This window comes from Leucopleurus acutus (assembly GCF_964270905.1).
Source record: "Leucopleurus acutus genome assembly, chromosome: 3".
Classification (NCBI taxonomy): Eukaryota; Metazoa; Chordata; class Mammalia; order Artiodactyla; family Delphinidae; genus Leucopleurus; species Leucopleurus acutus.
Genome location: NC_139145.1, coordinates 164,703,531 through 164,724,380, shown reverse-complemented (window position 1 = coordinate 164,724,380; position 20,850 = coordinate 164,703,531). Strand labels below are relative to the sequence as shown.

The window sequence follows — 20,850 nt, the reverse complement described above, 5'->3', positions numbered from 1 at the left end:
TTCAAAATAATTGCTAAAATGTCAAAAAAAATTAACTTTCACAATCATCAATTTTGCTTAGAAGTTACTTGCGTATTAAAAAGACAAATCAATTTTCCAAACCCATGAGATGAAGAAGCTGCGGAGTTAACAATATAACTATAGACTCCCTGAAATTAAGAAGGCCTGAATTACACAACATTTTTCTAAATAATCAATGCTTTACTCTAAGAATACATTTTTTTTTCCTCTGAACAAATGACAATGTGCAGTGCCTCCAGGGAACGTTTTAGAAAAGCAATCCTAATCCATCGGTCCACACTTGTAATTTAATTATGAAGATTAACGTTCTCATCAGGTTTCTTTATTATTTCTCGTTTGAGATGATTACATTTATAAATTCAAACACTTCTTTTACTGGTTCTTCAAGAAGCAAGTTTTTTAAATGATTTTTTTTAATTTCAGAAAAATTATTTTTTGCCCTCCTCCCTTCGTCCTCACTCCCCCAACCAACCAGACACATCCACAGCTGACGTTTTGTCAGGATGCCATCAACTCACTTCAAATGGACCATAGTCTGGGGGCAGCTTCTCTAGCATGTCATCAGCCAGCCGGGCCACCACCGCCTCTCGGGTCTCATCCCCTCCACCAGAGCTATCCTTGGGCTGGATGCCCAGAATGGTGTCCAGCACGTCCTTGGCCAGCTTGCTCTGGTAGGTGATGTCGGCATTGGGGTGCAGCCAGAACACCTCAGGGCTGTCGTAGGTGGGCAAGCTCTGAACAACACAGACCGTAAGCACAGAGCTGCTGACACAAGTACCAGTTAAATTACACTGTCTTAGCAAATAAGTACGTTTTTATTAGGATAAGCATTTACATGATATGTCTTATTCATGGCAGGCTGCAACCTCAACAATTTTTCCAGGGAAGAATCAAAAGTTGTCTTGAAAAACAATCAACATAATTGGCTCATGGTTCTTTAATATCTGCACTTCAAGCAAATTCAATCAAAAAGACACTATCTTGTTTTATAATATATTTGTAAGATGGAAAGGGAACTATGGATTGGTATTTTGTTTTTTGAAGGTCTCGTCTAATTCAAACCAATTGTTTAAATAAATGGTGTATAACTGTTACTAAAAGTGACAGTTTTAGCAATTATGGCCCAATAAGACCAGAGGTGGGAAATGTACTTTCCCAAGGAGAAGGACAGAGACTAAGAAAAATGAGAAATATTGAAAGAGCAACAAAGTTACAGAGAAAAACAGACAGCAAATGAGAAGCAAAACTAGCAGGTAAATACTCCGCCAGCTACTTGAAAAAAAGAAAATTTACCTACAATTTGATGTATAATTTTATGTGCGAATTGTATCCTTACCTTTATTCATGGTTTCCCTCCCTTCTAGTCCATTATTTTATTCCTTTTTACGTAATGCCTTTTTATGAGCTACCTCAAATTCATTGTGAAATGAGGCGTATGTAAATAAATATAACGTGCAGGTATACCTAAATTTATACCTTCATAGGCATTCTCCCATTCAGTGCTAATGATTTAAAGACACATATAGTACAGTTAAGACACATATATTTGTAGATTTGAATTAATAAAAGTGTAGGGGTGGTGATATATGATAAACTCATCACACTTATATATCACGGAACCTCTAAATATACTGATAAATTTAGCACTTGGCGGGCTGTTGTGCTTTACTTTGTTTATCCTGAGATAAATCTTAGAGGCAAAAGAGATCGCTAAATGATGATCTAATGAATTCAAGGTACTGAGACAGAAAATGTAGTTACCTGGAAGGACAAATCATATTTTTTCCCAAATCTCCTGTCAAAATCCTATTCCTACTTAGAGCAGGCCTTCTCAGTTGGAGGTGATTTTGCCCCCGCCAGGGACATTTGGCAATGTCTGGAGACACGGTAGGTTGTCACAACTGGGTAGAAAGTGAAACTGACATCTAGTGGGTAGAGGCGAGGGAGGCTGCTGACCATTCTATACAGGTCAGTCCCCCACTCAAGGAAGTATCCAGCCCTGAATGTCAACGGAGCCGAGGCTGAGAAACCCAGCCTTAGAGGAAGCTCTTCTACAGAGTGCGTTCCTGAACATACTCATAAGCTGTCCATCAGGCCAGGATTAAGGAACAGATGTCACGGGATAATGCAAGTGGATTGAAACAGAACAGATTGAGTCTAGAGGCTGCCTTTGGGTAGAGAACTCCAGGGGATTTGTGTAGGTTCCCTGGTTCTAAATCTGCCCAGTCTATCACCTCTCCAAAGAATATTCCTCAAGGGGCATTAAAAGGGGAGGAAAGAAGGGAATTCACATAAAACACACCCTCAGAACAAATATAAACAGTTTAATCATTAGGTGAATATAAACATATGAAGACAGCATCTTGGAACCTTCCATGTTCAGTATGAATCACCATTAAAATTTATTTTCAAAGAAGTACATACAGTACAAATAAATATCAAAAAAGTCAACTTGCTGTAGATACTTGCTCTATACAAAAAATTCTGAAGACGACAAACCTGAATATACTGAAGGTAGTTCTCCACCGTGCTGCATTTTGGAATATTATATCCTTGGTAAAAGCTAAAATCCGGTCCAAACATATTTTCACCGAACCAAACCTTAGTAAGTGTGTTCAACAATCTCTTGTCATAGTCATCAGTGACTCTGCCTCCGTACTGAATCTCTCCTATCATGTAGCGTACGGTGGTCCAGGAGACGCCCTGAGAAAATTTATAGAATGATTGTGGACTGACTACTGTCTCACCCCCATTTTCCCTGCCAAGTAACACCCATGTAATCATTGTCATCAATGTCATTTACTCATTCATTTATTCACTCCTCAGTCATGCGAAAAGTGCAGAAAGAAAGTTAAATAGGCAGACATGAGGGGTAACTCAAAGCTCGTGATCATGACCTGAGATAGATTCTCTTGTTGCATTCATATGTTTCTATACTTTGATTTCAATAGAAAAAAAATTGTTTATTTTTTGAGAATATAGAGGCTGTTCTTTAAAAAGCACACACTCCAAAAGTAATCCAGACTCTAAATTTTTCATGTTTTAGGATTTTAAAAAACACAATTCTTCACCCATTCCCCCCTCCCTCCAACAGACCCCGTTAGGTTGTCTTACTTGTAAATGTCAACTTGTCTTTGAGAAGTAAAAACATAATCAAAATTTGTTCCTTTTTTTCCCTAAAATCAAGAGGCTAGTGTGACCCAAGCTGCTATGACTTAAAGAGAATGACTTTGCCAGCACAGAAAATCATCACTCTTACAGGATTAACGCCAAGGCTGGGCGGTCATGTTAGTTCAAGGACCCAAGTCCACAGTCACCGGGGGCACGAAGCAGTGTGTGCACAGTACCTTTTTGAGATCCATGTCGTCTAAGTGGTTTTGGATGAACTGCACCGTGGCATTAAAGTCGGCTTGGTTAAAATCGTAGGGTATGTTCCACCCCAGGGGGCCGAACTTGCGCCTCTCCTGGACGGTGGAGTGCAGGAAAGCCACGGCATACAGCATGGGCTTCCACTGGGCTACAGAGCTCACGTCCAGCAGGTCTTGGCTCACACCTGTTGTGGTCAGTTAGGTGAAAAACTATATCATCTCTCAAACATCTTTACTTTCTACTACTTTTATAATCTATTAATTATTTTTGTAAATTCCTGATATTAAACCTCACTTATCTTGAATTACTCTTACCATATTCATATGACAATTATAATTTAACTTTTGGGTACCCAGAGGGCATTCCTCTCTGAAAAAGATGCACAGAGATTTGAGGGGGTTGGGGGCTTGCTAACATGGATCAAGTTCTTGGCCAACCTAACAAGATAATGCAGGGATAAAACAGATGGAAGAATAGTGGCAGTAAAATAAATATTGCTGCTATTACTACAACTACTACTACTAATAATACCTATTACTACTACTAGGGGCATGTACACAGGTTGCAATGGCTTCTATATACTCTTTTAACAATTTAATATTAATTAAAATCGTGTATATAGAAGCCCATTGCTACTGAAAAGTATGAACTATTAGATGTAAAATAAGCTGTAAGGATATATTGTACAACATGGGGAATATAGGCAATATTTTATAAATGGAGTAGAGTCTTTAAAAATTGTGAATCACTCTATTACACACCCATAACATATAATATTGTACAGCAACTATATCTCAATTAAAAAGAATAAAATATAATAATAAAATAAAAAAGAAGCCCATTGCAACCTGAGTATACTCCCCCAAAATAATTATGATTCCTATATATGTACATATTATATTGCATATATAATTATAAATTTTTTCACTTGAAATCTTTTTTTACTGACATCATCCTTCCACATCTATTTTATTGGCAAAAATTTGAGACTTGTTGACAACTCCAAAAAAATTTCTTTGTAGATTTTTCAGATTGCTATGTAATAATTATTATCTTGATGATTATTATTAAATACACTATTTTAAATTAAATTTACTCCAATTGTCCTGGATAGTTTTTATTATCACTATTTTAGGCACAAGAAAACTGAAACTCAGGTTGTTTGAGTGATTAGCGCCCAAGAGAACAAAGCATTTGTTCAGGCAGTATCAGAGCCGGAATTTCTAACTCCAAGTCCATACTCTTTCTGTGACCATGAGCCTCAGACAGGAAGCTATGACACAGAAGGAGCAAATGAACATAGAGTAATCTCAGCTCCAGTTGTGATAGGAGGGGCATTTTGGTCTGGTTTGGTGGCCGTTGTCGGATTTCTAACTTAGCTCACATTCTGACATCCTGACACACAACTTCATGCAATCAAAGTAGAGACCATAATTGTGACTCAGCCTCTCCTCTTGCAAGAGGCTACTGCCCTACGTTAGGTATGGAGCACGAAGACCATAAACGACATTATCCATTTTAGATGTTAACTTAGAAAGGCAAGTGTCTAGCAGAGAATAGCATAGGCCAAAGTAGAGCAATAGTGGGGAAGTAGCAAAAATATAAGGTGGAAACCTGAGCTCTGACGCCCTAACACGGCCAGCGGCTATTCCACATGGAGCAGGACAGAGTGGGCTATCCCCTCACCATCATGTTAAGTCATAGCACCGCTTCCTATAACTAATCCTAGCTAATTCATTTTTCATAATTTCTTTAAGAAAACAATTTAAGCACAAGAACTCCCGTAAACTTGGAAGTATTCCTCGACTCACCACCATATGTTCTTTTCAGTCCTGCCCGGAGTCCCTGGGGGGGCTCATTGGCAAATTTAATGGACATCTGAAGGAGGGTAATGGGAAACTGTTTATGAGCCTCGGTCGTCATCCACAGGCGGAAAGCATCATGTACAATCTCGGTTTCTATAATTATGTCCATTAGCTCATCCATGAAATCGAGTCCCAGGTGGCAGTTCTGCAAAAGTGCCCATCCTCCCTACATCAACAACAGTACATGGAAATTAGTCGATTTTGTGTTTCACCCAGAGATTTAAATTAGTATGTTCTTTAGAAATTAAGTAATTAAAATTTAATAGAAAAGCACACTAACCCCTTTAAAGTACTCTAGGTCAAATCTAAGGATATGATCATGTTGAACTGGGATAGGTTACATTTCTTCTTATTCCATGTATGTGTCTCACAGTATACTAGTATGCCACCTGGAGTAATAATATATAGTGGGGGTCATGAACATCACCAAAGTGAAACATAAAAAGAGATAACGGCACTTCCAAGTAAAGATGTTTGACTGAAAACCGTCACTTAGCTCAGCTGCCTCCCCAAATTCCATGAAAAGTACAACGAAGGGACTTGTTTAAAGGTATGAACTCTGAAGGACAAAGATAGTGAAGGTGAAGACAATGTCAGTAACACTGAAAACAGACTCAAGAAAACTGAACCCTAAACTGACTGTTCGGGGAGAGCTGAGACGTAAACTGATTTATAGCATATAACTCCCAAAACACTCAAGAAGAGGTGACGAAGGTCCTTCTGGAAGTGGGGGAAGACGATGGACTAATACAAGAAGATTGAAAGTCCAGACCCCCGACATGTTTCCTTAATGGAAGGTGGAAAGTTGATTTTCTTTAGAAGGCAAAATAGACAGGGTTTGCAGTGGAAGAGAGCAGCCTGTTAAGAGTATAGGAACCTCACTGAAAACAGGTAAAAGAAAGCTTACCTATTGCATTTGGAGACCTATTACCTTCCTTCTCCCACTGAGTTCCCAGAATACAGGCAGCAAGGTATATACCCTCTAGAATAAGGAAGAACCTTCTCTGGGGAATCTGACCACTCTAACAGCAAGAGCCTTAGAAAATAAAAAGCTATATCTCTTGTATAAATTATTCTATGAGCATAAGAAGATTCTTGTATAAAGCAACACAGGCAAAAATTTAGGTCATGAAATAATAATTTATTCAATACCTAATCTATAGAACATCTTTTGCCAAAATCATCTACCGTACCCAGATCATAACCTCGAGTTGTTTTCTTGACTCTCTGACTTTGGATCACTTAGATTTGATGAGTGTAAAGATTTGATTAGTGTAACCTGAGATATTTTTCTTTCCAAGAAACACACTAAGCACCAGATATAAAATCTTAGTCAAGTTACATGTAAAACTGATTATTTTGGAATGTCACATATTCCCTTACATTTTCTTCAGAAGTATATAGCACTGCTGAATAAATAACTATTTATTTTATCCTATGAAAATTTAATTGACACTATCCACAATTCAAAGAAAAAGGGAAATTAAATATAAAACATAACTACAAAAAGCCTTCAGATGCTCTCTTTCATCCAGCATACAAGTGACTCCTGATCTAAGTTTCTTAGGTGAGAACTTGGAAGGTTCAATCTTCACCCATGGAAAGGAATCTTTGGCCAAAGTTGTTTCTTCGGCATTGCCACACTCTGTATGAATATTCTGTGTTCTTACTGAGCAGATCACCCATTTTGCTATTCTTGGGTAGTTGGTTCACTCTGTCAGAAAGCACTATTGTCTCTGACAAGTTATAAGCATGCTAATAATAATAAAGATTTTTAAAATTTTTTACTTGAAATTAAACTACTAAACAAAAAACACAGATAAATTGAAGGCTAAAAGTATTCCATTTAAATTCGAATTTAGTTGCCTGAAGCTATTAGTTACACCATTATTTATTCTAAATTCAAGTTAACTCCATGTCCTGTGAATGTTAGTGTTTTTCTCTAAGTACAGTACTATGCAGAGGAAGGAAGTCAAGGGGGAGGGAGGATGACGGGGGAGAGGCCAGGATGGAGGCCCACCAAGCCCTCGTGTCAGACCAGACCTAGGATTCTGAATCATGGATGTATTTTTTCATCTCTCAACATATTTAAATCAGGTGCTTTCTGCCCTCTCCCTCCCAACTACAAACTAAGTGCATCAGACAGAGCACAGCACACATGAGAGACCTCTCCCTTTCACCAAAGCTGAGAGCAGGGCACAGCTTGAGGATGGAAGAGGTAAATATGGAGCTTCCAGAACACAGTAAGCTCAGTTCCAGACCAGGGGAAGGGGACCAGGATGCAGCACAGTGGTAAGATTCTAGAGTCAGCAGCTGGGACCTAGAACCCAATGGTTTCAGGGTGAGCTTAGTGTTTGGTCTGCTCTGTACACTGTTGAATTTGCAAGCTGCAAAGGGCTCTAGGAGACCCACCTGGAAGGCAACAGGCCAGGTTTCCTGAAAACCTCTGGTACCACCACAGGATGATAGCAGATTCCTGGCCTCTGGGAGTGGGGGCAGGCCTAGGGGACCCCAGGGCACAGATGATGCATTCTGGAACCCAAGAAAGGCATGGTGTTGTAGATTCTGGAGCGTTATGGATTCCAAGAGCAGAGCTGGAGGGGTTGGAGCGTATGGCAGAGAGGAGGAACTATGAACCCTACAGAGCGTTTGGGACCTGCAGTGGGGTTTAGCGTTATGCAAACTGGTCAGGAAATAAGATGTTCTGATTGGGCAAGTTTTCCATAAGTCAAGGCTCAGCAGAAAATGTTTTAAGTGTGTCCATTTTTCCATGGAAATTTTCTAATAGATATCATGCTTTTTCCTGTTTAGTAAAGAGAATACAATACCTAAGTTTAAACTCTTAAGGATTCATAAACTCTCTGCATCGTTATTCTATAACCTGCAATGTCAACATCATAACACAAAAGGAGACATCTGGTCTCACATTCGCCATGGTCTGCTGCAGGAGCTTGCGAGCGTGGACCTCCTGGCCCTGCCCCATGGACACGTAGCGGGTTTCTCTTTTTAATCTCTTCCCCAAGGCGATGATGGAACCTGTGGGGTCTGAGCCCATAGACAGGAGACAGATGAGTGGTGTCCGTGGATCAGATTCCTCCCATGTCTTTTCCAAGTCCAGGATAACACCTTCCGCATACTTTTCTCCCATGGAGTCCACGATGTACTTACGTGCCTGCCAAAAACAGTACACGGGTCACCAAAACTAGCTCCAACTCCTTCTTGTGCATAATTCAGTGTGGTTTCCAAAATTCATTTTTGTAGATTATCTCAATGATGTCTACAGTAACCCTGCCAGGAAAACAGGGCAGAGGCTTTTTTCTCGTTGGTTTATCTGTTTGTTCGCTTGCTTGCTTGTTTGAATCCTCACTCTGTAGAAGCTGAGTTACTTGCCAAAAACACAATCACCCACTTAAAAGACTAGAACCCAGGTTGGCTGACTCCTTGTCTGGGACCTGTTTCCATACACCAGCTGCTTCATGCTATACAAAAGATTTAAAATATCAGGCAACTCTATTATTGAGGATGCTTTAAGGGAAAAGTACATGCATTCAAGTAATCAAGTAAAGAGTACAATGCCTGGGATTTAATGGGTACTTAACAAATAGATAATTACTGCTGAGTGACTACTTATGTAGTGAAATTTATTGCATACTTATCAAATTAATTAATTTTTAAAGATTTAATCCAATTGCATTTGGAGCACACGGTACCACTTAATTTTGTACCTCTTAATATTTTTTCAAGGTTGGCCAGATCCAGTATTGAAGTCTCTAACCTGAGTATAAATGCCTGTACATTTTTTACAGCTTTCTGAAAGGTACTTTACAAGTGTGCCTGACATGTTCTTTGGCTTCTCCAAAAGTCTACTTGTTTACACCTTCATCACAGCCACTGGGCAGTGTGCTTCATGATCAGGAAGGACTTCAAAGGCTGGACGCTCAGGTGTTCCACAAATTGCAGTTGTTTCTCAGCCACAGGCACCTGGGTACCTGCCATCATTGCAGCATCTCTCAGGATCCAGGTGTTTTGTCCTCTGGCATAGCAAGGAGTTCAAAATGGCCAATCTTGCCATAGAATTCAGCACTGACCCCACCTGGACATTTCCATCCAAGCTATGAGCTAACATACTGTTACCTACACATACATCAGAAGCCAGGTAGTAAATATATTAGGCCTTCGTGGCCATACAGACTCTGTTGCCCAACTCAACCTACCACTGCAGCATAAACAAATGATAGTTCATAAATAAATGAGCATGGCTATGTTCCAATAAAAGTTTATAGACACTGGAATTTGAATGTTATATAATTTTCACATATCACAAAACATTATTCTTCTTGGCTTTTTTTCAACCATTTAAAACTATAAAAACCATTCTTAGCTCACAGCTGTACATAAACAGGCAGTAGCACAAGACACCCTCTGACAGTGTGTTCTTCTTGCAACCAGGCTTTTGAATGTCCCTGGACATGCACTCATGCTCAGTCAAAATGCTACGGACAAGCCTGATGTTGCTTGTGGGGAATGGGGATTAAATATGTCCACATTGTAGACCTTGTAATATGCTTCCCCAAATGGTGTCTGGTTGAAAATCACAAAAGGAATCTAATGTGAGAATAAAAACTTCAGAGGAGAGAACATTTTTCCAAGGGGGCTTCTAGATCTTGCTTAAGACTTGGGTGTTACCATAAGGGCCATGGGAAGCCATTAAAGGAATACCATAATGATATTTCTGTTTCTTCTAGAATATACAAGATGGACTAGACTGGGCAAGAATGAACTACAGGAGACCAGTTAGAAAGACATGGCTGTCATCAGCCTAAGGGTGACAGAGGCCAGAATGAAGATGACAAAGTTACAAAGGGGTGGGAGACACTTAAATTTCAGCACTGAACCCAATAAAGTGTTATGAAAAATATAAAAAGGGAAGGAAGGAGAGAGGGAGGGAAGGGAGGGAGGGAGGGAGGAAGGAGAGAAGGAAGGGGAAAAGAAGAGAAACTTCTACACTCCCCTTAAATAAGGCGACTGTTTGACAATTCATTTGGGCAGGATAAAAGTAATGAAGTTGAGAAGAAAAACCAAAGGAAGGGTGATCTCAGTGCCCTGAGTTGCAAAACTCATTTTTCTTTTCACAATAAATGATTCTAGTTGTTTTCATGATTCCACAGTACCCAGGTGGTTACTCCATATGTTTTTAACACTCCCTCTGGAGAGTGAAGGGGAAAAATTCCTACATTCTATTAGAAACCCCAGCCTACTGTTATTTTATGACTTATTTAAAGAAGGCCTTAAAAAAAAAAATCAATGTCTGTGAATAGTAGAGTTCAACTTTTAGCTGTGAAGGCAAGACACCACAAGTCTGTTTCATGGGTAAATTTCCATGACGGTAAGGCCAACAGATTAAAAGTCTTTGAAAAGATGGATCTTGTAGAGCCAGGGTTTACATTTAAACCATATGTATCATTCAAAGAAATTTAGGCAAACCTTCTTTCTCACATCGAGGTTTGTGACACATCCTGGTGTAATGGCTACGGATTTGGGGATGCTATACTGCCCTGTAGTCTTCCTCTCCCCTCCCCAGTACCTGAGCAGTCTTTCTATTCAAGAAACATCACTTTACTACTAGCAAAATGGAGTAGCCATATCTTTTTTGAGTTAATATAAAAATAATATGGAAAAACAATGCATTACCTTCACATTAGACCTATATAACCACCTTACATAGTTTCCTCATTCACTCTTGTTGTATCACTTAGACCAAAGAAAATTATTAAATCACTTAGCCCAAATATACTCCTCCGCACACTTACTACTTGTTTATTTTTCACAATTGTATTGCTAGAAAATTACACAGAAGCCTACACAAAAATTCTCATTGGGATTAATATTTTAAATATTCTTTTAAATTTAAAAGGAAATGTTCCTTTAAAATATTCTCCTATTTTTAAAATAGGTACTTTTTACCTGGGCAATGGTTCTGTCGGGACACCAGGATCTAATGAGGAGAAGACGTCTAAAGTAGTCTAGAGATTTATCGTAGGCATTTGGAAGGGGTTCCTCCTCAGGGTTTTTCTTATCAAACCAAATTTTCCACATTTTCTCATTTCTTGATATCTGAAAATACCAGGGGATAAGAAAAGTGTCGCACCACAGAAAAATCCTTCAGTAAGCATTCACAGATATTTTTTTCTCTTTCTGACCATTCCAGGCATGTGTGAATGCTATTCCTTGAGTATTTTTTAAAATTTTATATCCTAGCACCAAAAAGTTGAGAGTCTAAAATCAAATGTGATTTGCTCTAAAGTCAGTCTGTACTAACACCAGCCTCCGGCTCCCTCTTAAAGGAGAGAGAGCCCTGGGTTGTGGAATTTCTTCTATGACTTTGTGGGAACAAATCTGCAAAGAATAGAGAAATCAATGGAAATTCATTTTCATTATTTTAAGGAAATCTGTTTTGCTCCATGAGATCCCCTATGACTAAGAACCAAGTCTCAGGCTTCCCTGGTGACGCAGTGGTTAAGAATCTGCCTGCCAATGAAGGGGACATGGGTTCGATCCCTGGTCCGGGAAGATCCCACACGCCGGGAAGCAACTAGGCCCACGAGCCACAGCTACTGAGCCTGCGCTCTAGAGCCCTCGAGTCACAACTACTGAAGCCCGTGCGCCTAGAGCCCGTGCTCCACAACAGAAGAAGCCAATGCAATGTGAACCACAATGAGGAGTAGCCCCCACTCGCCACAACTAGAGAAAGCCCGCGCGCAACGAAGACCCAACGCAGCCAAAAATAAATAAATTTATTATTTTATTTTTTTATTTTTTTATTTTTGGCTGCCCTGGGTCTTCGTTGCTGCACACGGGCTCTCTCTAGTTGCGGCGAGCAGGGGCTACTCTTCGTTGCGGTGCGCGGGCTTCTCATTGCAGTGGCTTCTCCTGTTGCGGAGCACGGGCTCTAGGCGCGCGGGCTCAGTAGTTGTGGCACATGGGCTTAGTAGTTGTGGCTCCCAGGCTCTAGAGTTCAGGCTCAGTAGCTGTGGTGCATGGGCTTAGTTGCTCCACGGCATGTGGGATCTTCCCAGACCAGGGCTCGAACCCATGTCCCCTGCACTGGCAGGCGGATTCTTAACCACTGCGCCACCAGGGAAGTCCCAAAATAAAACAAATAAATTTATTTTAAAAAAAAAAGAACAAAGTCTCATTCACTTATGTTTCCTTATTTCCCAGGACCATTCTTGGAACAAAAGAAGACATTTAATACATGTTTATTATTGAAGTCTCTTGGTCAATACTCTATTAATCTACAGTAATTTGAAATACACCACTTAATATCAGCATCAAATGAATAACCACACTTGCTTCCTTTAGGCAATTGATAAAGGAAAAAAACACAGTCCATTATCATTTGAAGCTTAAAAAATCAAAGAGAGGCAAGCATTACATGGGCAAGCATCTCAAAATCATAGAATAAATCACATCTGCAGATAAACATGATCTTATGTTCTCTGGTCTATTCCCTTTGATAACAGCCCCAAGAGTTTTCCTTGGAGATCTAATCAAAGGAAAAACCATTTGGGTTCATATTTAGAAAATATCATGTAAGAATAAAAAAATAACCTCTTTCAATCATGAAACACTACATAATATGGAGGGATTTCAGGTATACAATATAATCTCCAGAAGACAGCTACTTCAATAACTGATAATGGTCCAGGAAAAGTCACTAGGAGTCATCCCATGGGGGAACAAGCTAGAATGCATTAAAATCTCCCCCCCCAAAAAGCTATTTAACCCAAAAGAATGGCTTATACCCTAATTACACGGTAATCACCAGGTGTAAGCCAAAACATAAAAATATAGCAGAGCTTAAGCTTCCAGTAAACTTAAACTGGCAAAGTCAAGAAAGAGCATTAGGACAAATACCATATGATATCATTTATATGTGGAAGCTAAAATATGATACAAATAACTTTATCTATGAAACAGAAACACACTCACAGACATAGAACACAAACTTACAGCTACCAAAGGGGAAAGGGGGTGGGGGAGGGAGAAATTAGGAGCTTGGGATTAACAGATACAAACTACTGTATATAAAATAGATAAACAGCAAGGTCCTACTGTAAAGCACAGGGAACTATAGTCGATATCTTGTAATAAACCCTAATGGAAAAGAATATAGGTATATATATGCACAACTAAATCACTTTCTTGTACACCAGAAACTAACGTAACATTGTAAATCAACTATACCTTAATGATAAAAAAAAAAAAAAAGAACCAGTGTTAAGACATTTTCTGGTGAAAAAGAGCCTTCATCTGGCAGTTGAAGAAAGCCACCTTGCGGTCCATGCAGCTTCTCGCTGGTCATCAGATTCTCAAGAAGCTATTTCCTGGCTTGTCCCAATTCAACTTTCTATACCCAAGTTCCATAATACCAATATATACACAATTCATCAGGAACTTGCTGCTTATGAAAGGACAATGACTTCTAAAGATAAAAGGCCAGGTGTTTGTGTTAGATTCAGACCCAGAAGCCTAGCTAAGGCAGTATAAGGAGGAGAGGAAGAAGAGAGAAACAAGAGGTAAGAATGGATATTTATTACTTAGAGGAAGGGTGTTCTTATTACTTTTCATTTGATCTTTAGAAAGACGGCAAGACCTTTTAACCATATCTAATCATTTAATCTAATTGAATCTGTTTTCCCACTCGCGGGTCTCCAATTGGTGAGACTGACATATCATCCAGGTCAGCGTTGGTTAAACTTCCTAGGTAACTAATTTCTTCCTGCGAGACCAGCCTGCCATGGATGGAGTGTGCTGTATCAGAGTATGAGTGAGCGGTGAGGAAAGTCAAGCACTGGTCATACCATTTTAAGAGTGACAAAGAAATCTCTCTCTTCCCCAAGTAGTGTAGCCAAATGATAAATCAGGAAGCTGCTCACTGTGACATGATCATAAGTTTACTCAAAGCACAAGTTACCTGATCAAGGACATCAGAAAACTGTCTAAGTTTGCTCAGTTCCACCAAATTCAGCCAGGTCATGTCCAGGATCCATCTGGCTGGTTTAGGAGGACAGGCTTTCAAGTCCAACGAGGCACCACCTTTCAAGTTAAACATATTAAGTTATTAAATTTTTCTTTCTTTACTGTAAAACAATCTCTTTATAAAAAGCTTTTGCTGAAACTATTTTAATATCAATTCTTTTACTACCTGGACATTTAGTAAACTCAGAAATATAAGTCATAGTGATGAACAAGCTTTAACATTTAATAAAGGAATAGATGATTTTAGAAAAACACATTTAAGGATCAATAATATAGCTTTGGATTTAGGTAATTAGTGGATTCTGTCTTAGCTCCACCTGGCCAAGGTCTGAGACAAGCCAGCTCATCTGTCTGGAACTCTGTTTCCAAATATGTACAATGGGAATAATGAAGCCTAGGTGTTGTGATAATGGCAGAAAATATATAAAGTGAGTGTACAGCACTCAAAACAGGATCAAGGACAAAGCAGAGGGTCACTAAATGAGCAGCTATTGTCAGCATTAAGAATTGCCAAATATTGGCACAAGCTCATTTTAAGGAGATAATTTATCTAGAAACGTTAGTAGCACTACCTGCGTTTGAAGGGTTCTCCTCTATAAATCAGTATATGATTTACATCCATTTTGAGCACACCCAAGGGCCCTGTGCTATGTCACTTATTTTTCGTCAATCTACCCACAACAAACATTTCCATTTGGTACTGACGCCTATCTTTTTGCTGATGATTTACCTACGCTCACATAACTCATATAACTCTCACAGTGCCAGAAAACAAATGACAGTTTAAAAAGTTATTGTTGCCCATCCCAGAAAAACTAAATGTGTGAACAATCATATTTTAGGTCAAAGAAAGGGTTAGCAAGTCTTCTATAGGATAAAATATACTGTTCAATAAATAACATCTATTAAAATGTTTCAGGGAAAATATGCTCTAACCATAATTCTTAGAAAGATATAACCAATCCATTTGGCTACAATCTTTTTTTGAACAGAGCAGGTCATAAACAAGTAATAATACTCAAGATATTTACTGAGCCAATCTCTACTTTATTCAGGTACCATGGACCCCATGAAATCGCTGTCTTTTGCCAAATCCATCTTAGTAGACGTCCAAGGTAAGTGGAACAAGAGGTAAGTGAAGCCATTTCAGTGAAAATATTAGCTTATGAAAGCAAAACAGATTGCTTGAACACCAGGAAGCAGTTAAAGACCTAAGGACAATGCCACTGTGTTGAAAACTGTCACACCAATTTCCATGGAAACTGTCCATTTTCCAACAAACTGAAAAGAATAATGTATTCACCACAGGATTAGGGAGAAGCTTTTCATGGAAAAGAGTGTTCCTTGCAGCCAAAGATTATTCATTGTTTAATAGAGGGTAACACTGTCATGAATATCTTGCCTGCCTCAAAAGTATACTTTGGGCAACAAAGAATGTTGTAATGGTAGGGAGTGGGGAACATATTCCTGGATAATATGGCATGAAATTAGATGGACTTTTGATGAATAAACTGCTGGGATAGGAATAATTCAAACTAAATTCTCAAGATGATTGAGAATTATGCCAGTCCCTTCATCCCTCAAACCCTTGCTTTGGGAGAAAGAAGGTTTAAATCTTTATCATTATACCTTGTAAAAGTGAAACATGCTTACAATGATTTATACAAGTTGTACCTTGATTCGTGAAGCGGCATAGCTAAGGCAGACTTAGTCATCCAGCCTGATGCTTTCTCATCTTAGAGATGAGTAAATTAAAAAATCAGTATCAAAACACTGTTGCTATCTAAATAACATTTTCAAACAAGTGATTTTAAAGTCCTTACAGAAAGAGTTCATGTCATTCGGTAGCTTTCACCAACATAACTAACAAAGGGAAATCTTATGAAACTCTGTGTCCTAAAGGAGTACAAGAAATAGCTGTTGAATGCCAAAGTCCCACAAAATCCTGTCCAACCTATGCAAACCTCAGACTAATCGAAATAAACTAAAAAAACTAAAGATAATATAACAATGCCTATCATCTGTTGAGCTATTCTATGTGCCAGTGTTTATATAAGTTGTGCGAATTCTCAACAATCCTGTTATGTAGATTTGACTATCTTTGTTTCATAGCTGAGGCAACTGAAGCTTGAAAAGTTTAAATAACCTGATCAAAACCACTCATCCAGAAGGTGGCAAAGCCACTATTTTCCCTTAGAGTCTTCCCAACTCTAAATCCCATGTTTGTTTCAATCACGCCAAACTGTAACACACTTTACAGTATTTCTGGACACTATGTTCAATGTCATTTCCATAGGGAAATGCATCTCACGCCTGAATTGAGGGTGTCAGGAACAACTTTCCCATAGGAAGCTCCATCAGCTGGAGGACCAGAGTCACTGAGGCCAGAAATCATTTATATACGAAGGACTCACTGAAGAAGGCAACTCCTACACCTACATGTCCATCTAAGGTGATGTCTCACCAGACCATTCATCTTCCATGTGCTCTGATTTAGGACACTTGGAACAAAAAGAAACCTAAGGGTCAAGGGTTCAACGTTTAGAAACAAGAGAGAGAAAGAGAAAGAGAGATCATCCCTAAATCATAATTTCTGAGTTTTCAAGTCTAACTAAATAAGTCTTTATTGCTACCATAAGATACATAGATATAGTTATAGATGCATAAGCATAGGTATATGAACATGAATATGCATTTGTGTATGTATAAGTATGACTCTGACCTACATACCCCCATGTGTGCCCTTCTCTACTGCCCCCATTGGGATCCTCTTCAAGTTCCTCTGCAAATCTACTCTCCATGTAGGTGAAGTCAATGAAAATCCACCCCTCCAAAGATAAAGTTGTGCCTTAGCTTTAAAGATAAGCCTTTGTTTAAAAAGGTAGAGTAGATAAAAACATTTCGAGCCTAGCATCATTTCCACTGTTCCTTTAAATACTTTTTGTCCAGACATTCAAGAATGTGATAGCAAATGTGTGTTTCCCAGCCTTCCACGGCAGAGGGGCCCTGTCTGTGATCAATGCTACAATAGATACAGAGGAAATATCCATGGGATGAGTGGCATGGTCACCTCACCCACTCTGCTCCAGCCGCCCTGGTTGCTTTGCTTTGCCTTCATCATAGGACGCCCTCTCCCACTAGAGGCATTGATGTCACCTCCTCAACCTTCAGCACTTTCTCTAAACGTCCCCAGGACCAACATCCCCTGGTCCCTCAGGTCTTGGCCACCTGTCCATCTCTCGGGAATCCTACCCAATGAGAGACCCCATTAAATATCCCATTAAAAATTTTAAACCTTCCCCACTCCACATACTAAACATTCCCCAACTCCCTTATCCTTCTCCGTTTTTCCATAGTGCTTACTAGCTCCTCACACACTGCACAATTTACTTACTGTTTATTATGTTTCAAGCGCCTATTCTGTGTCCTGGCATGCAATAGTTTCCCAATAAATATTCATGCAATTAATGAACAAATAAAATAGCTCAGACTTCCCTGGTGGCGCAGTGGTTAAGAATCCACCTGCCAATGCAGGGGACATGGGTTCGATCCCTGGTCCAGGAAAATCCCACATGCCATGGAGCAACTGAGCCCGTGCACCACAACTACTGAGCCCGCATGCCACAACTACTGAAGCCCGCACGCCTAGAGCCCGTGCTCCACAACAAGAGAAGCCACCACAATGAGAAGCCCGCACACCACAACGAAGAGTAGCCCCCGCTCGCCGCAACTAGAGAAAGCCCGTGCACAGCAACAAAGACCCAACACAGCCAAAAATAAAAAGATTAATTAATTAGTTAATTAATTTTTTTAATGTTAAAAAAAAATCTCACATAAATGCAATCTTCAGTGAAATGCAAGGAAACTGCTATTGCTAAAAAGAAAAACGCACAAGACCTTCACTATAATTCCTACATCTGCACCTGTGCACAATGCTTTCTATTCTAATATTGACCTTTAATAAGGGTGAGAAACTCTTCATGCTTGACTCGGTTCCTCTGCATGTCAATCTTTAGGGTAAGCAGCAGGGTGAAGAGAAATTTGTGCCCCTCGTACAAACCCCGAGCCGTGTACTTATAAACCTCATAGGTCATGTGCTCAATGATATTAGCGATCCTCTTGCTTGTAATTGGGCTCTTGACAGACCTGGAGAAGAGAACATTTAAATCAGCCTTGCCCCATCCTTTTCAATTGTCCCTAAAAACAACGCCTTTAATGGAAAATAAGTAACTCTGGAGGATCAACTCTTATTTTTTACACGTCAAGAGTAAGCCTCCTAAATCTAAAATAACAAGCACTCTCTCCACATGAAATAACAGAATCCTCCATGTTGTCTGAATCAATTTTACCTGCGGAGTATTATCACTCACAACAATGTCTGGGGAATTTTCTTGTTTAACAGAAACTTGGGGAAACCAAAGGAATCGATCAGTGGATGAATACTTGGTAGAGCTTTCTCTAAGCATAAAATGACAAATGAGAATGATTTGTTAACACACTGGTAATTACACTCAACTTAGATTTAAAGAGAAAGAAGCAGCTTAGTTGCAAAGGGAAAATAAGTTATCAATGTAATGTCACCGTTCTAACCCACAGATACAGAATTCAGCTTGGCTTCCTGAGTACAGACGTACCTGGCCAAGGAAAGGTCAAACAAGCCAAGAAACTGGCGGAGCGAAGTCTGATACATCTCACTAACCAAGCACATTTCCGTGATGAGGAAGTAGAGGATGCTGCCCCGAGTAGCAACTAAAAGACAAAGAGCAACGATGCACTTGCTACAAGCGCAGAAAATAAATGACCCATGCACAGATCAGTCTAAATGCTAAATGAAACAAGTTTTATTTGTACGTCTTAGTAATGAATATCTACCAACAATGGGAGTCTAGAGCAATGTCATCATATATATTTAATTCTTCTTTGTAAGCTTTGAACAAGTAGTCTGCTATTTGGGTTCAGTAAATGATACTTTCTGTTTTAGAATCTCTAGATTCCTTATAAATACATTTTATTACACTCTTTCATAGGTAGAAAAGACAAACAGTGGGACAGCATGGATTGTATTGTAACATCCGGCAAACTGTGTAGGCATTGTTAAGGACTTCATTCTTAAGCTCCGTGAGGAAGCCCTGACTAAACTTGGCCTCAAGGTGGTAAGCCAAGGCATCGCAAAGATGACACTCCTGACTCTCCACCAGTAGATATTGTTTCAATGATTTTTCCAAAAGGCATGATAAATTACTAAAGGAAATTGAATTCTTTTAGCAGGTTCCCTTTATAACCCATGAACAACACTGATTTGCTGATCTGTGGATAAGGTTGAAGAGTTCCCATGAGACCAGAGAACTAGCTGGACTCATGGGAACTCTACAGGACTACAAACAAAATACAGGCTTATTGTTACCAAATGATAAACAACTAGTGAACAGCCCACAAATGCAGCACAAATTCCTCAGACTTCACTAGTTTGTAGTCGGATGTCTTTAATAATTCTCCTCTTTACTTTCTGGTTTAAAAATAAGTTCACAGGAACCTTAAAGAATTTGCCAATAACATGAATTATAAGCACCTAGAAAATTTACACCATTATAAAATTTCTTCGTCTCAATTTTACTGAATATTTAAAGAAATGCCACACAACACAAATGGCTACTCCACATTGCATAGTTGTTTTCATAACATCCTTACTTCAATTTCTCTAATTCTCATTTCTCACTTCATTTTCCTGTGACATTTGTCTTTCATTACCAAACTCACCAGGTCTATATTCCTCCCGGGCTGAGTTAATTTGAATTTCTGTCTCAGCTGAAATTTCCAGCTTCTGGGTCACCTCCTCGGCTGTCTTTTTTGTGTTACTCAACACAAGGATGATACTCTCATCTTCCACCAGGGACCCCTGGGTACTGGTCAGACGGTAAAGCAAATTGTCTTCTAGCTCCTTCATTCTCCTCTTGTTTGCAGTTACATCTTCCATGAGATGAGTTCTTTCTTTCTCCAGTTCCTGTTAATTTGCATAAATATATTTTTTTCTTAATGAACACCTATGGTTTGGCCATTCCTTAAAAAGTTTACCTATGGGGCTGCTCTCGAGTTCCTGTACTGTAGTTATCATATTTGACTGCAGGAAATACAGACATCAAAATTAGAGGAGGAGAATTAATGGAGGAAAGAAGAATTGGTGGCAAACAATGTAAAATGTGCTAAAAATATTACCAGTATTAACTATTTACCATCTATTTATTTCCTAAAGTCAACTCATTTTTAAGGGACTTCTGTGATCATATTTATTCCTGTTTTGAAACTGAAATTTATTTGAAGACAATATATGCGTCTCAGATTAAATACATTTACCTCTGTTTGGTTTCTTGTTTAAAAGAGCTCTACTGTTTGAATGTGATTATTCTCAACTTGTGTGTTGAAATAGTATCCAACTCTGTGACAAGCAAGTGTCCAAAAGTTAGGCAAGCAAACTGCACTGCTACTGCAGGTACATTTAAATTGAAAAATCATCTTGACCTGAAAAGAATAGATGCTGTCCTCTCCAAGAGAAAGG

The 20,850-nt window shown here is 39.2% G+C and overlaps 1 protein-coding gene across 1 annotated transcript in view; it reads right to left on the bottom strand.

The window, feature by feature from the left end:
- Positions 1-20,850, bottom strand: part of DNAH5 (dynein axonemal heavy chain 5) — a gene marked incomplete at both ends in the record, with an annotated part of 214,130 nt that overhangs the window by 13,888 nt on the left and 179,392 nt on the right. Inside the window, 10 exons of the mRNA XM_082837242.1 lie at positions 540-755; positions 2,521-2,724; positions 3,369-3,574; positions 5,202-5,421; positions 8,182-8,427; positions 11,220-11,369; positions 14,233-14,354; positions 18,253-18,443; positions 18,932-19,046; positions 20,055-20,298. Coding sequence (XP_082693368.1) covers positions 540-755; positions 2,521-2,724; positions 3,369-3,574; positions 5,202-5,421; positions 8,182-8,427; positions 11,220-11,369; positions 14,233-14,354; positions 18,253-18,443; positions 18,932-19,046; positions 20,055-20,298 — 1,914 coding nt within the window. The remainder of the gene's footprint in view (positions 1-539; positions 756-2,520; positions 2,725-3,368; positions 3,575-5,201; positions 5,422-8,181; positions 8,428-11,219; positions 11,370-14,232; positions 14,355-18,252; positions 18,444-18,931; positions 19,047-20,054; positions 20,299-20,850) is intronic.